This window comes from Neofelis nebulosa, chromosome 13, assembly GCF_028018385.1.
Source record: "Neofelis nebulosa isolate mNeoNeb1 chromosome 13, mNeoNeb1.pri, whole genome shotgun sequence".
NCBI lineage: Eukaryota > Metazoa > Chordata > Mammalia > Carnivora > Felidae > Neofelis > Neofelis nebulosa.
Window position 1 is genome coordinate 91556443 of NC_080794.1, and position 15304 is coordinate 91571746.

Here is a 15304-nt window from a genome sequence, read left to right on the forward strand (position 1 = left end):
CAGTCCCCAGCCCTGCACGCTGGCCCTCGTGGGCTGGAGGAAACACCCAGGCGCAGATGTGCGGGTGCTGGTAGGTGAGTCTGGCAAACCCCGGGATGGCAAGGGCCCAGGGCACGAGGAGGGCGCCCACAGCTCCGTGCCTCTGCCTCGTCTACTGCCTGCCTGCTGCTGCAAACCGCAAACACCCTTGTTTCCCAAAGAATATACTGGCTTCGTCTCTTAATGACGGATCAGAATCCAGGGTCATTTCTCAGAAAGGATGGCCAGATGCAAAGTGTCTGTATTACGAGTTTGAACCTAAAGCCAAAAAGTAGTCTGTGTCAGCTCGACCTGTGACCTCACTCTGCCTTGGTGGGGGCGGGGGCAGGAGGTGGGGCTGCTTGTCCACGAGGGGACAGTGGAGCGTAATCCTAAAGGCAAGAGTGTTCCTGGCGAGCTTCCTTTCGAGTGACTTACCTGGAGAGGACAGTGTTTAGGGTCGACAGCGATCTTGCCAAGCATACACAGTAGGCACCTGGGCCAAGAATTAATTAGAAATAAAGCTATTAAAAGATCGAGGCTGGGGGAACAGAAGTGTGCTTCATCTGTATAAATAGACGTGGAGTGGAAGGGCCGGAGGGTGGAGGGAGCCGGTCACCAGGGTCGTGCGGCTCCGGGGGGCCGTGTAGAGGTGCAGCCGGCCCACAGCACTGTGTCCACCAGTGACTTGACCAGCTGCCGCGACGCACCCAACGGAGCCCCCACCTCCCCCGTTGTGTTTGTCTGCAGAGCGTGTGGCCGACAAAGACGCTGTGAATTCTCAGGATCGAAGGGGGAGGTTAAAAGAAAAAGCAGACTTTCTCCCTCCTGTTGAAAAGCTACACCTGAGTGAGCTGGGCAAGTCCACTGCCTCCCCAGAAGACTGGCCGGGCGAGGAGGAAATCAGGCGCTTTTGGAGGCTGAGGCAGGAGATTGTCGAGAAGGAGCAGGAGGAAGTGCTTGCAAAGCAGCTCTTACCGGCAGAGTTACCTGCAAACCTCAAGGCGGCTCTGAACACGAAGGAGAAAGAACATTCTGGCTCCAGACGCGTTCTCAGGTAAAATTTAAAAGCCAGGCTGTATTGTCTTGATCTGGCCAACATTGTAATACCACTTTTCGTGATCTTTTAAAACGTCAGGTAGATGTCTGTGTCCTGTCGGCATTTGTCATGTGGTGGATGCTTGCCTGGTTTGGGGTTACAGTTACCCAGGAACTCAGACCCTGTGCGTGTGCGTGTGCACGCACGCGTGTGGATGGAGGGACAAAGAAAGAGAACGTTTACTGGTGAATATAGCTCATACACTCACACGAGGGGGCGGTACCATTCCAGGGGGACACGAATCGGCCCCCGGGGAGCACAGAATCCTAGCGGTTACTGTGGTTTGTGGCGCTGCACGGCACAGCCCCCGCGGACGGCAGGGACGCATGTCCAGTGGTCCGCGGTGTCTGTGGCCCCGCTCCGTGGGGGGGCCGTTAGGAAAAGTAAGTCTGAAAGGCTGGGGTCCGGCCGATGGAAAACTTCCTTCCCCGTGAAAGGTGTTCGGGGGCTCATTGTGCCGTTCTTTCTCCCGTCCTGAGGTTTGAAAACTCTCGGGAGAAAACCAAAGTGTTGTCGACTGATTCCAACCTGGGAGGCGCTGGAGGTGGGCAGTGTGGGTGTCCAGCTGCAGCCAGCTCAGCACTGAGTCCCTGGGGCCTGACCCCCACCCCCGCCCTCCCTCAGTTCCCCCCGTCTCGTTATGAACAAGGAGGAGGCCGTCCTCTCTGCGACTCCACTTGTCTTTCCGGTTCCCAGCCACCCAGAGCCTTCCGAGGCAGGAGCCACGGGTTGCTGGGCCCTGGGAGCGGCCAGGCCTCGGGCTTCCATGGGCTTCCGTGGGCGCCCGTGGGCGTTCACCATCGGCCCCCACGGGCCTCGTTCGGATGTGTTGCATGTTTGTGTTCTAGTGCGTGCCGTCCGCGGGGGAGTGTTCACCGCGGGGTCTGTGACGGTAGAAGGAAGATGTCCTCCCTCAGGAGCGTCCTGCCGGCCCTGGTGCCACAGCAGCGAGCGGGGCTTCCCGCCAGGAGAGCGGAGGACAGCCGGGCCTTGGCCCCCAGGGAGCAGCACGTAAGGTGAGTGATCTGGCGCGGGACCTGCCTCTCTCTGGGGAAGGCTCTGCTCTTGCCTCCTCTGGGGTGCTCTGCTGGCTGGCTCCCTCGGGCGGGCGGCTGTGGGCACAGGCCTCGGGGGGTCGTTGCTCTGCGTCGGCTCCACCCAGCGTCTTCTCAGATTCCTTGTTCTTTCTTGATCCCCTCCTGCCCTTTTCCCGATCACCTGGATCCCAGGGCTCTTCTAAGGAAGGTTGTGCGTTGAAGCCTTGCTCCCCGGAGCCTGGGGGGGCTCAGTCAGTTGAGCGTCGACTCTCGGTTTTGGCTCAGGTCATGATACGGGGTCGTGGATCGAGCCCCAGCCCGGTCAGGCTCTGTGCCGAGCCTAGAGCCTGCCTGAGGCCCTCCTCCTCCCCCTGCCCCTCCCCCACTCACACACACGGGCCCGCTTTCGCTCGCTCTCTCTAGCTCTAAAGAATAAAGTTGAAAATTAAAAAAAGGATGCAGGCGGGGCGCCCGGGTGGCTCAGTCGGTTGAGCGTCCGACTTCAGCTCAGGTCATGATCTCCCAGTTCATGGGTTCAAGCCCCGCATCGGGCTTTGTGCTACTGCTCGCTCAGAGCCTGGAGCCTGCTTCGGATTCTGTGTCTCCTTCTCTCTCTGCCCCTCCCCCGCTCACGCTTTGTCTCACTCTGTTTCTCAAAAATAAATAAACGTAAAAAAAAAAAAAAGAAGCACCCACCGACACAGTTCCCTCTTGCCCCTGCCTGGGTGGCTGTGCGCTGCCTGCAGCTGCGGTCAGCCTCGCGGGGGGCCGGGCCGGGGCCTGTCCTCACCGGCTCCTCTGTCCTCCAGCTCCACCGGCCGCCCGTCTCTACTGCGCTCTGGGCCCCAGGAGGCCGTCCAGCATGGACTGCGTCCACGGCACCCCAGTGCCCCTCACCTCCTGGCTGGGTTTGGCCAGTGGGGGCCCCAGCAGGAGATCAGAGAGGAGGCGGAGAGGGAGGGCAGGGTCCTGCTTCCCCCTGCACCTCCGTGTAAGTGCCGCCTGGGTCCTGGCAGCCTCTCCGTCCCTCCTCCCCGGGGCTTGGGGTCACAGGGCTCTTGCTCTGTCCCTGGGGCCGCCTGCCACACCCCGTGTGAATAGACCCTCCTCAGTCCTGAAATCTCCCCGCACGAGTGCGTTTACTCTGGGGACTCTGATGGGACAGACTGCCCAGGAACAGTGTGGCAGGGGTGCGCCCGTGTCCTCCCCGCGCCGGACATGCTGACGGGGCCCGACCCTTCCTGTGGAAGGAGGGAGGTGTCCGGCCCTCAGAACTGGTCAGGACTCGCCACGTTCCACCCCCCGCGCTGTCGTCCTGATGACTGACGTGCGGCTGATGCCTGGAGTCCCGGCTCCAGGGCACGTTCACACTGGTCATCAGCCACATGCCAGGCAGGCCCCCGGCTGGAGCTCAGGCCGCCCCCCGGGTCCCCCAGAGAGTCCTTCAGCTGGAGTCCCGGATCTGCTGCTTTACCACCAGCTCCAGGTGTGGGCCAAGCACAGGTGGCTTTGCAGGGCAGTTCTGCCGGCCCTTCTGGAGCAAACATACTGGCATGACCTTGACCGCTGGGGTGCCTCTCACGGTGCTGCAGGAGGGTCCCCCTCCCCACCTCCCTCCAGGTTCCTTTCTTTATGGTGTTTTGTGAGACCCGCCCAACCCACCCTTCTGGACCCCCTCATCCCTCGCTCTGCCCTGTGTCAGTGCGAGTCCTACGATCTGGGCACCGTGCAGGGAGGTGGCACTTGGGGTGGCTGTGGTCGCCGTGGCGTGTGGCCGGGAGGATGTGTGCTTCCTGCCACGAGGTTGGGCTCGAGCGGCGCCCAGGATGCTGCACAGCTCTGCGGGAGAAGATTCTTGAATACCAAGGGCAAGCGAGCGCTGTCTTCTTGGTTTCTCTGCCTCGGGCCTGTGCTGGCGTTCTGTGGTCCCTTGGTGACAGCGTGCAGAGTCCCGTCTTGTGGCGTAGACTCAGCACAGCCCCGTGGACCCCCGTCACGCCACCTGGTTTCTGTGCACATGCAAGCCCTCGGAGCGTCCCCCTGTGCCTCTCCAGGAGTGGGTAAGGGGTAGTGGACACTCGGGTGGAGCCCCTGTCCGGGGGCACAGCAGGGGCCAGGTCGTGGAAGGTCACAGCTCCATTTGCGGAGATGAGTGGTGGAGCCTGGCTCAGCTGGGGGCGGGGGCTCAGGAACCTCCTGGGAGCGGGGGAGGCAGGAAGCAGCCTCGCAGGGGCCTGCGTGGGGCTGGGGAGAGAGCTTCCAGACTCCAGAATGCGAGCTGGGTGGAGCCCAGGGCCAGGTGAGGATTTGCTGGGACCCCACCCCATCCCGGAAGCTGCAACCACAGCCAAACCAGGGGCTGGTCTTTCCGTTTAGTTCAGAAATTCCACACGCATCCGGTGCGGCAGCCCCACCTCCGCGGGGCAGGCAGTGAGTCCAGCGGATACCGTTGGAAGGTCACCGTGCAGGGGCAGCGAGGTCACCGTGCAGGGCCAAGCTGTGCCGGCAGCGTGGAGGCTCCCTGGTGGAGGGGATTGGGGATGGACCCAAGAAGCTCAGCCATAGAAGTGAAACTTGGGGCGCCTGGGTGGCTCAGGCAGTTGAGCGTCCAACTCTTGGTTTCAGCTCAGGTCATGATCCCAGGGTCATGGGATCCAGCCTTCCCCCCGCCCGTCAGCTTCTGCACCGAGCATGGAGCCTGCTTGCGATTCTCCCTCTCCCCCACCCCCTCTCTAAAAAAAGGAAGAGAGAGAGAGGAAGGAAGGAACTCAGGTGTCATGGGGACCGTGAAGGCCTCTGATTCCTGAGCTCAGCCAGAGCCCACATCTTCCCTGGGGACAGGGTCCTGCTGCTCAGCCCCGGGGCGGTGGGGGGGGGGGGGGGGGGGCCTGTGTTGTCCCCTCGCATGGAGCTGCGCCGTGGGACAGGAGCAGACCGGCGCCTCCCGTCTGGGTGGAGGGACGGGAAAGGGTTTGGGGGGAAACTGTGCGGGGCTGCTTCTGGCCCCACGGCTAACGTGCCGCGTGTCCTCCCCAGAGACAAAGGAGCACCGCGGGAGTGGCGGGAGCGAGCCCGGACCCGGAGGACAGCGGAGGAGGCCCTGGGCAAGCCCCTGCCTCCCCAGAGGAGTCTGGGACGAGGACGCCAGTGGGAGGGGTCTCATCCGGTCCGGGGGCCACGGTGCCCGCTGCAGAGATGGAGCCTGCGGCCTGCTGACAGACCTATTTCCTCTCATGTGAGGAGCCAGGACTGGGGGTGGGGGACGCGGGGGAGGGGTTGGGTGGGGGGGGGAACCAGACGCTCCACGCCAGGCTGGGCGCCGGGCCGCTCTCCGCCCACGGGAGGCTCATGTCTGGCCGGCCGGCCGCCAGCGCTGTCCCAATGGGAACGTCTGTGCCCAGTCCTGCTGCCACCTCACGTTCCTTGTGAGGCCTCTGTCCTTTGAAGCAGAGCAACTGTCACCTGAAGAGAAAAGACACACGGAGCCCTTTTATCCAAGTGCGGGGTCTGGTAGGGTGCCCACAGTCCCGATGCCGGTGCCCACGGGGCTGGCCCCTGGGTCCCCGGAGCACCAGGTGGAGCCGGGACTGTCACCGCGGCCCTTCACACGGGGCGTGTTTGCTCGTGCCTGTACTTCTCACTAAGGAGACCCGGCCGGGGGGACAGGAGAGCGGGTGGCTCTCAGACCTTCTAGGCCCTGAGACACCTGACTTCCCCGCGGACACTTCCAGTGGTCCTTTACCGTTAGAGCCACATCAGAGCCACAGCAACTTGGGAGGAAGCGGCGCCTCCCGCCGCCTCTCGCCGCGTGGCCTCCCCGGGCGGGCTGCCCTCTGCTCCCTGCCCGGCATGCACGCCTGCCTGCGTCATAGGCGACGTGCTATGTCCTCCCATCCCGTCTTCTCTGTCACCACCCGCATGTTTGCACAACACGTAAGCATCCAAGATTCGTGTGCCGTCGCTCCAGGAACAGGACGACTTGCACACTTACACCTTCTCGAGGACACCATCCGAGCTCGATTACAGCAGCGCAGTGGAAACAACTGGCATGCTGGGAGATGGGTGGCTGTAAGTTGTATCCCAAGTTCGGGGTCACCCCGTGGCCACGGAAAAGAGTGAGCTAGCAGGATACCCCACCGACACGAGGGTCTCGAAGGCGTTATAGGGCAGCACGAGCTGAGACCCCGTGTGAGACTCACGCCGGCCTGTGAGACCGCGGCCTGACGAGAAATACACTGTGCTTTGCCCCCACAGACCTGCGAAACCCCATGGGGCCGGGGGTGATGGGCGTGTCTTATTACCGAAGGGAGCGCTGGGAGCCTGCCTCAGCTGATGCTGACGGGTGGCTCAGGGTGGGGCCTCGTCACGCGGCTGGTCCCCGGAAAGACCGCCTGAGCGCGGCTTGCAGCTTTCAGCCCCATCCCAACGGCCCCGCAGGTGCGGGAGGGTGGCGCCCAGAGAGGATGTGCAGCTCCTCACGCTTCCCCACACCTGTCCCTTGCGCCCCCACCGTTTCCTGTGAGCCCCCTGCCTGTCCCATGTACCCCCACCTGTCCTGTGTGCCCCCCCACCTGTCCCATGCGCCCCCCCTTCCTGTCCTGTGAGGCCCCCCCCCTCCGCCTGTCCCGGGCGCTCCCCCGCCTGTCTGTCCCATGTGCCCCTGCCGCTTGTCTCATGCGGCCCCTGCCTGTCCCGTGAACCCCCCCGCCTGTCCCATGTGGGCCCCTCCCCCCCACCTGTCCCATGTGGCCCCATGAATCTTTCATGCGCCCCCCCCCCGTCTCATCGCGTGTGGCCCCGTGAATCGTCCGTGTGGCAGTTCCCGCAGCTGCTCCCAGGCTACAGCCTCCGCTGTGCCCTGAGCTCTGTGAGCTGCTCTAGCGCGTGACTGACCCTGAGGGGCTGTGGGAGGCCTGGCTGGGAGCCGGTCAGCTGGTGGTGAGGGGCAGCTTGGACTCAGGCAGGGCGGCCGTGAGGATGTGAGGAGACCCAGTGGTGTCGGCTGCAGGTGGAGGAGAATTGCCACCCTTGTGGGAAACCCCCCAGCCATTGACCTTGGGACAGGGTCCTTCCAGGGGCAAACACCCTGCCCAAGGGGCTTGGCGGGAAGCCACGCCGTGCCGGAGGCTGGGAGGGGACGGCAGCCATCCATGCTGCGTCCTGCTTCTTCCTCTCTGTTGCAGAGGACGCCCTCGCCTCCCTGAGGCCTACGAGGTGCGTAAAACATTTCTGGGGCTTTCTGAACATGCAGGAAGGATGTTGTGAGGCTGGGTGTCCCCGCGGGGTCAGGGCTCGGCCTTCTACAGATGCTTCACCCTCACCCCCCTCCCCGGCCCCCCAGCTGAGCGTATGAAAGCAAACCCACACGGCATCCTTGACCTACAGCCAGTTAATGTGCCGTCGAAGGATCAGGACTCTTAGTGGGACCGCGATGCAGGACTGCCGGAAAACAATTAGGAAACCAGTGCTTACAGCCCCATGGCCTCCGTGCCCAGCACTCCTGTGCACGGCCAGACCAGGCTCGGCTTGTCCCCTGCCTCCCGGAGCGCCAGCTCCTGGCCCAGGGCCTGTGCCCCATTGTCACCCAGGCCCCCTGGAAACGCCACCCTGCAAGTGCCCAGCTGTCCCTTCCCGGCCAGCCCCTGGCTTCCCAGCTCTGCTGCGGAGGGGTGCTAGGCTCTGCCGTGGGGTCGGGGCATCCCGGCCCTCCCCTCTCCCGCCCACGCACCCCTTCCCACCCGCTCTTGCAAAGCTTGACTACTCCCCTGGCCTCTACCGTTCAGTCAGCAGGTGACCACAGGGAGAAAAGAGAGGCCACCAGGCGGGCGTGCACAGGCTCTGCCGTCTCCTCCCCTGGGCCTCTGCCAGTGCCCCCTCTGTGGCCCCAGTTCTGGGCGCTTTGCTGTGGCGCACGGACCCCTTCCCTCGGCCGGTCCCGGCACCATTGCCCAGGCCCGCCTGTGGTGCCGCCCCGCTCCTGGACGGCAGGTGCCCTGTTTCCCCTGCAGCTCCTCTCTTCGCGAGCGTCCCCCCTGACCCTGTGAGAAGCTGCTTGTGTCCTGCCACCTTCCTCGGGTCAGGCGTCCCCAAGGCTGGCTCTGTCCCCAGGAGCCGGCCTCATCATCTCTACCTCCATCCCTGGGTCTCTCCAGCGGATGGTCACGAGCAGTCCTCTGACACTGTGTCCTCACAGCTCACGGGCACCAGCCTCCGTGTCTGTGTCTACTGACCGCCCTCCTCACCCTGTTGTACCTCGCCCCCAGTGCCCTCCAGAGCCTCCTTGTCATCCTACCTAGACCCTCTTCTTTGCCACAGGGCCTTTGTACAGGCATCTCCTCCCCTTGCCCGCTGGGCCCCCACTCTTCCACGGGTCCTCAAAGCGTGTGTGGCCACTCTGGAAGGTTCCCCTTGCTCCTAGACCTGCACAGGCTCCTGGGGTCCCAACCCCCTGCCGTCCAGGAATGTGCCGGTGCCATCCTCCCCCCCCCCCCCCCCCCCCGCCCCAACCAGGCTTCTGACTCGGCCAGGCTCTGGCTTCTCGGGCCGGACACACGGGATCCGTGGTCGCCTGTGCCAGGTGTCGCCTGTTGCCGTCGGCCAGGCTCCCCCTCAGCCCGCCCTGCAGGATGCCGATCGGGGCGGACCCGGCAGGGGGCTCCCAGTGGCGGGCTCAGGGCTGCTGGGGGGGGGGGGGGGCGGGGGGTGCCCGAGTCAGGCTGGACTCTTCCTGTGTCCGGGCCCTGAGTGCACGCGGCCCCACAGCAGCGCTCCTGTCCCGTCGGCGCCCGGGTCCGGGGTGCACCCGCCCCCTGCCGGCTGCAGGGACCCCCTCCCAGCCTCTCCCCACATCGCGGGGGCGGGTTGTCAAGACCAAGAGACCACTGAGCCTGCTGGGGCTGCCGGCCCCCGGCCCCGTTGGCGGAGCTGTATCCAAGCGGCACTAACGGTGGAGGCTGGCGACTGGCGCTGCGTGGAAGCCTTCCTTCTGTAAGATGGGGGTGAGATCCACATGTCACGTAAAACGTGTGAACTGTTTTCAGGTGTCCAGTTGAGGAGCACCCAGCACGCTCACCCCACGCACAGCCACCCCCCCTCCGTCCCCAGGACTCTCCCATCCCCCCAAAAGGAAGGTCTGTCCCCATCAGACACCAGGTCCCCGTCCCCTCCCCTGCCCCCTCTGTCTGTCTGCCCTCCGTGAACATGACGGCTCCGGGGACCTCGCGAGGGTGGGATCACACCGGGCCTGTCCTTTTGCGTCCGGCTTCTGTCACCGGGCATCGCGACCTCGGGGCTCCTCTGCGTGTGGCAGGCGTCTCCCTCCCGCGAGGCTCAGGGACCTCGTCGTGCCATGTGGACGGACCGCTGTGTTTACCCGCTCGTCCACGGTGGACACTTGGGTCCCTTCCACCCGCGGGCTCCTGTGAATCTGCTGCCGTGGACACGGGGGTGTCTGTCTGAGACCCCGCTTTCAGTTTGGGGGGGGCGCCCGGAAGTGGGATCACTGGAGCTAGCTTCTGTTTATACACGGTTTACTCTAGTGGGCAATGTGACGTCCACAACACTCTGCAAGAAGAGGAAGGTTATCCTGTTCTGCATAATTTGTGAACCACACGGACATACTGTGCATAGTCGCTGTTGTATTTTGTAGCATAGAAACTCAAAAATATTTGTATGATCTGGAGTGGCAAAAAGCCTCACAAATCAAATAGGAAATACAGAATTTTTGGAACTACAGATAGAAAATTTTAACTTCGGGGCACCTGGATGGCTCAGTCAGTTGAGGTCGTGAGTTTCAGTGACCTCGTGGTTTGTGAGTTCAAGCCCCGTGTCAGGTTCTGCGCCGACAGTGCGGATCCCGCTTGAGATTCTCTCTCCCTCTCTCTCTGCCCCTCCCCGCTTGTGCGCCCTCTCAGAAAATGAGTAAATAAACGTAAAAAAAGGAAAAAAAATTAACTTTATGAAACTGAAATTTCTAGACAGCCCAGAGTACCGTAATCAAAGTCAAAAGATACAGGCTAACACTTGTACTTGGGACAAAGGCCGCTGTCTGAGATCTGAAGAACGATCCTGTTTTAAGTTAAAGAGCTCAGTAGGAATGTGGGCGGAGGCAGACAGGCTGTCCCCGCAAGGGACCCCCCAGTGGCAGTAAAGACAGGACAGAGGCTCCTTCTGCTCAGTGGCTGCCACACCATCACCCACTAGGGCCACGCGTTCCCAGCCACCGTGGCCGCTGCTGTTGCTGCAACGTGTTGGAAAATACCTAAGTTAAAAATCCGAGCTTCTCTGAGCTCTTGGTGACCCCGTGCTTTAATACACGCAGTCCGACTCCTGGCATCCGCGTACGGAGACGCGCGTCTGTGGGCAATGTGGCAGAGGGAACGTGGACCCGTGAACGCCAGCACCGCCGGCCTCCCCAGGAAGTGGCTGTGCTGTGTGTGGGCTCTGTCCCCAGAAGGTGGAGGGCTGGCGGCCTGCAGGGCGTGGGGGCGCCGCTGTGCCTCCTGTCCGTCCCTGCTTGTGGTCCTTGCTTTCAGCAGAGGACTGGGTATGTGGGACGTCTTCCTCCTCGGTGTTTGTACTGATAGCAAACTGTGGCTATATATATATACATACATATATATATATATACATATATATATGTATGTATGTATAAATTTACGTACTGAATTTCTATTTGTCTTCTCTTCCTGTTGGAGAAATGTTTAGGAGTCCTCCTGGGAAAGTGTGGCGGCCCCCTCCCTCCCCCACCCATCCACTGGGATTAAGCCAGCTCTGGCCCCCTCCCCCAACCCCTGACTCTGCCCCTCCCTCATCCCTCTCTCACCCCCACCCCCACCCCCACCCCCACCCCCTGGGGTTAAGCACCTTCCCAGAGTCAGGCACATGAACCAGGCAGACCAGGTCCTGCCCTGCTAATCCACTTAAAGGTGTTGTGGCACATGAGGTGATTATAGACACAGTCTGGGTAGCAGCACGTGGGCCCCTGCAGACTTCAGCCGGAGGAGCCCCTGGTCGGAGCCCCGCCTCCCCTCCCCTCCCCGGGAGTCCCCCTGCCCTCCCTGCCCTCCCTTCCCTCCCTGCCCTTCTCCCCACACCCACACTTGCCATGTCTCTCCCTCTGCCCACCTTGCGATGCCCTAAAGGGCGTGCTCTCCTTTCAGGGGCAGGCACATGTGAACAGAGGCACACACACAGACACAGGCCCAGGTGCACACACACAGGTGCCCTGAGGTACACACACAGAGATGCACAGATGGAGACACACAGGTCCCCTCAGGTACACACACAGGCACATGCACAGGTAGGCACATGAACAGGTACACACACACAGATGCGCTCAGCTACACACACAGGCACACACATAGGTGTGTACACACACAGATGCACTCAGGTATACACGGGCACAGGTCCACACACATAGGTGCACACACACACACACAAGTCTAAAGCCCCCCGGCGTAGGGAGAGATCAGTCTGGTTCTCAGGCTTGCTCCCTGAGAGTTGGGGAGCGTCTGAGGTGCCTCAAGGGCACAGGGCCACACCAAAGGAGACATTTACAAAGCCCACCTGCCATGGGAGCGTATCATAGGTGGGAGTCAGGAAAGTGTGGAGGCAGCAGCTGGTTAGGACGCTAGGAGAGCCAGGCAGACACCTGGGTGTGGCCCAAGGAGGGAGGAGGGAAGGAAGGCTCTAGAAAGGCAAAGCCAGGTAGGGGTTGGGAAGACAAGGAGGAAGGGGGGTCCCGCAGGCGATGAAAGGTGCGATGAGGAAATCCAAGAGCCTGGGTGACCAGAAATCCTGGCATCAGGTCCTCAGACCCTTAGATGTAAGGAGTATGCCAGCATTTACGGTGCTGCTTGGACATATTTTATGCAGTGCCATAACTTAGAAAGGAGATTGTTTCCAAAATGAATTCACATGGCCTGCGATTCTCAGAGAGCTTCCAGAAACATGTGAACCTTTGTCGCATCTTGCTCTGCCCTAGCTGTGCCCTCTCTCCGCCATCCGTGAACTTGGGGCTGCCGGGGAGGGTCCTGGCGCTACCGGAGGACGCGTTTGCGCCCCGCCGGGCATCCCGCGATGGGGGCGGCGCCGCATCCCACCTGGGGCCGGGGACCGGCAGACAGGAACGCTGTTCTCTACCTGCATCCCACGGACGTTGCAGGTCCTCACTTGGAATCGGTGGGCTTTATCAGGAAAAGCCAACCCCGAGTGCTTCTCCTGGGTTTTCAGCATTTATCCGTGCTGATCCGTGATGTCCTGGATCCAAGAGCAGTGAGTTTGCAAATACAGGCTTCCCAATGACAGGACGTTTCCTACCTTCTCACGGGTCAGTTGTGCAGGAGCACTCACCTATCAGCTTGAAACTCAGTGATCCAAAATACAGCCGCACCCACTCGAGAGGCGTGGAACCCACTCTAGAGCACGGCCCCTGTCCGCCCTGCGGACAGAATTGCGGGCAGCTCTCCAGGCCCGCTGGCATCCCCCCTCGGACCCTGCCCTCCCACCGACTAGCGTCCAGCCGGCAGCCTCCTCGGAGGAAGGATGAGTCTACTGCCTGCGGGCGGTTGGCTTTGTGTGAACGGCAGCATTTCCTTAGGTTCCTGAAAATGTCTTGCCTTTTCCTAGGTGGTGTCAAAGATTCCCTGTGCCGTGGATTTGGCAGACAGTGAGAAAATGCCAGTGAATCCACCCGGAAACATGAGGCAAAGGAAAGAGAAGTCATCGCAAGCAAGTGAAGAAATGAGGTTGGTCCCGGGGTCCGAGTTCAGCCCCGCTGCCCGCTGGTGGCCGTGCTCACACCCCAGCACTCACTGGCACCTGCTGGCATCTGGGGCAGGCCAGGGGCGAGGGGGAGGGGGGGCGGGGGGCGGGGCAGGGTGGGAACAGCAGCTGCTGGGGGCGTGGCATTTCTGCAGTTTTCCGGTGCAGGTGACCAAGCACACCCCCGATGCTGACCCAGCATCTGCACCCCGGGAATGACCGCTGGGCCCCTCACCCTTCCCCAGCTGCTGCAGACCGGAAGTAGACCTGTGTGCCTGTGCGTGCGTGCGCGTGTGTGCGCGTGTGTGCGCGTGTGTGCACGTGTGTGCGCCTGTGTGCGTGTGCATGCACGCACATTTTCCTCTCGGCTCTTTCACTCACAACACACTTGATGCTGTGACTGTGCTATTCTGCACCCTGCAGCCCTCCCGGGCACGCAGGGAGAGCCATGGGCGGCCGGGGACACTGCTGGACGGGGCTCCTGTGCCCCCTCTTGCCGGCCCCGCCCCGGGCGCTCCGAAGCCGAGCGGAGGCGAGCTCTGGGCGTGGGTGGGGGGCTCATGTGCTCCGGGGAGGACTGGCCTGGCCTGCACGTCCCGGCTCTGCCCACCGCCGTGTTTCCACATTCTGGGGACCAGGAGGCCCAGAGGAAGGTCGTCCTGGTGTGACGCGTGGACGGCAAAGGGGTGTTCTTTTCTGGGGAGTCATTCGTGTTTGTGCCCAGAACACGAACACGACAACCCTGCAGGTCCGCAGACAGGACCCACCCCAGCCCGTGGAATGGCTTAGATGGAAATGGACGGCATGCAGCTGTCCCCACAGCACACGAGCGTGTGCCCGCGGACCCTGACTGCCCTGTGGGCAGGGCTTTCCTGAGAACCGGGGTTCAGAGGTGCCGACGCTGGGGTCTGTGCAGGGCAGGACTGGAGGCCACCGTCCTGCCTGTGTCCGTTATGCTGAAAAGCAAACAAAGCCGACACAGAGGCTGCTGCTGGCGGGGGGGAGGGGTGGTTAGGGTCCTCGGGGAAGCCCCAGGCTAGGGGGGGTTATGGGAGGCAGTTATGTTCCCAGGCAGACACCCCAGACTCCGGGGCCACTGGGGGGTGGGGCTGGGGCCTTGGGAGGCCCCGGGCTGGGGGGGCTGGGGAGGCTGGGGGGGGTGGGGGGTGGGGGTGGGGGTGGGGGGTGGTTCTGTTCCTGGGCAGACACCCCAGACTCCAGGGCCTCCTCACACACCAGGCACTGCCGCCCTTCCTGCGCGGCCCAGAATGCTGTGCCACTCTGAACATCCTCGTGTTTAAAGGCAGAGAATTTGAGCCCAAAGCCCTGATGTTGGCAGAGCAAGTATGTCTGAAATCCTAATTTAATAATCCCGTTTAAGGATTTATCACAACTGTGTATTTCCTGTGAAGACAGAGACTGTCCCTTTCGTGTAGTGTCTGTGCACGGCCCTGAACGTGTAATTTCTTACCTGGATGTGAAGTTTTAAAACGTGGCGTGTGTTCTTGCGGCTTCTCACTGCCTGGGCCTGTCTGAGCTGCTGCCCGGAGGGGCAGCGGGTGGCCTAGGTGGCCCCATTCTCGTGGCGACAGCCCCTGAGCCCCAGGACGGCACTTTGGCCTGGAGGAAAAAAGGAAAATTCTCTCTCCCTTGTTGGAGCAGGGATTGCCGAGACTCTACTCGACTTGATGTGTAAAATCGTGTCCTCATCACCCTCTGTTCCCTCAGGGCCTTCCGAGAGGAGCTCTGGGAAGAAAACCTAAAGCAGCACATTCAGAAAACGCACGAGGGAAGAAAAAGATTTCAAGGCACGGTGCCACTCAAGGAAATGAGTCCGGCTGCCCGGGACTTGGACGTTGTAAGTGCGCATTGGCTCTGTGTAAAAACGAATTGTTCTGTTAAGAATCAGAGGGAACCTGCCGCGCCTCTTCAGAGCACGCGTTCTCTCGATCGTGGGGAGCACCCCACGTGCCTCACGTGAGGGACGTGCCCAGAATCGCGCTTCGTGGGAGGATAAGAGGTGTTTTCTTGGTGTGTGAGGTGCGTGAGCCCCCTGACACATTGTGCCACCTGCCGGGACCCTAGCACAGTCTCCGCTTTATCACCAGGGACAATGGGGACGTGCCCGTGGGGTCCTTGCCCGACGCCTGGTAACCAGCAGAGCCTGGTGAGACCCTGAAGGGGCCTGGAGCCGGCTGACCCCCTGGAACCCATGGGCAGGGAGGCAGGCCCCTTTGCACAGACGTGTGCTGTGTGTGCAGAAATGGTCGGGGTTATGGGAGTGATACCGCGCTCAAGAAAGGTGGCTTCCAGCCCCAGATGACACATAGTTACCCACCCAGCGGTAAGGGGACCTGTCACCTCCCCAGAGTGACCGGCCTCAGGC

The 15304-nt window shown here is 62.0% G+C and overlaps 1 protein-coding gene across 10 annotated transcripts in view; it reads left to right on the top strand.

Moving 5' to 3' along the window:
* LRRC27 (leucine rich repeat containing 27) overlaps positions 1–15304 on the top strand; it is a 36717-nt gene that overhangs the window by 15764 nt on the left and 5649 nt on the right. For 9 of the 10 annotated variants that reach the window (XM_058698187.1, XM_058698190.1, XM_058698194.1 and 6 more), the window contains 5 exons: positions 769–1075; positions 1966–2133; positions 5191–5389; positions 12784–12902; positions 14647–14776. In XM_058698187.1, coding sequence (XP_058554170.1) covers positions 769–1075; positions 1966–2133; positions 5191–5389; positions 12784–12902; positions 14647–14776 — 923 coding nt within the window. The remainder of the gene's footprint in view (positions 1–768; positions 1076–1965; positions 2134–5190; positions 5390–12783; positions 12903–14646; positions 14777–15304) is intronic. The other variant, XM_058698195.1, reaches the window with a different exon arrangement.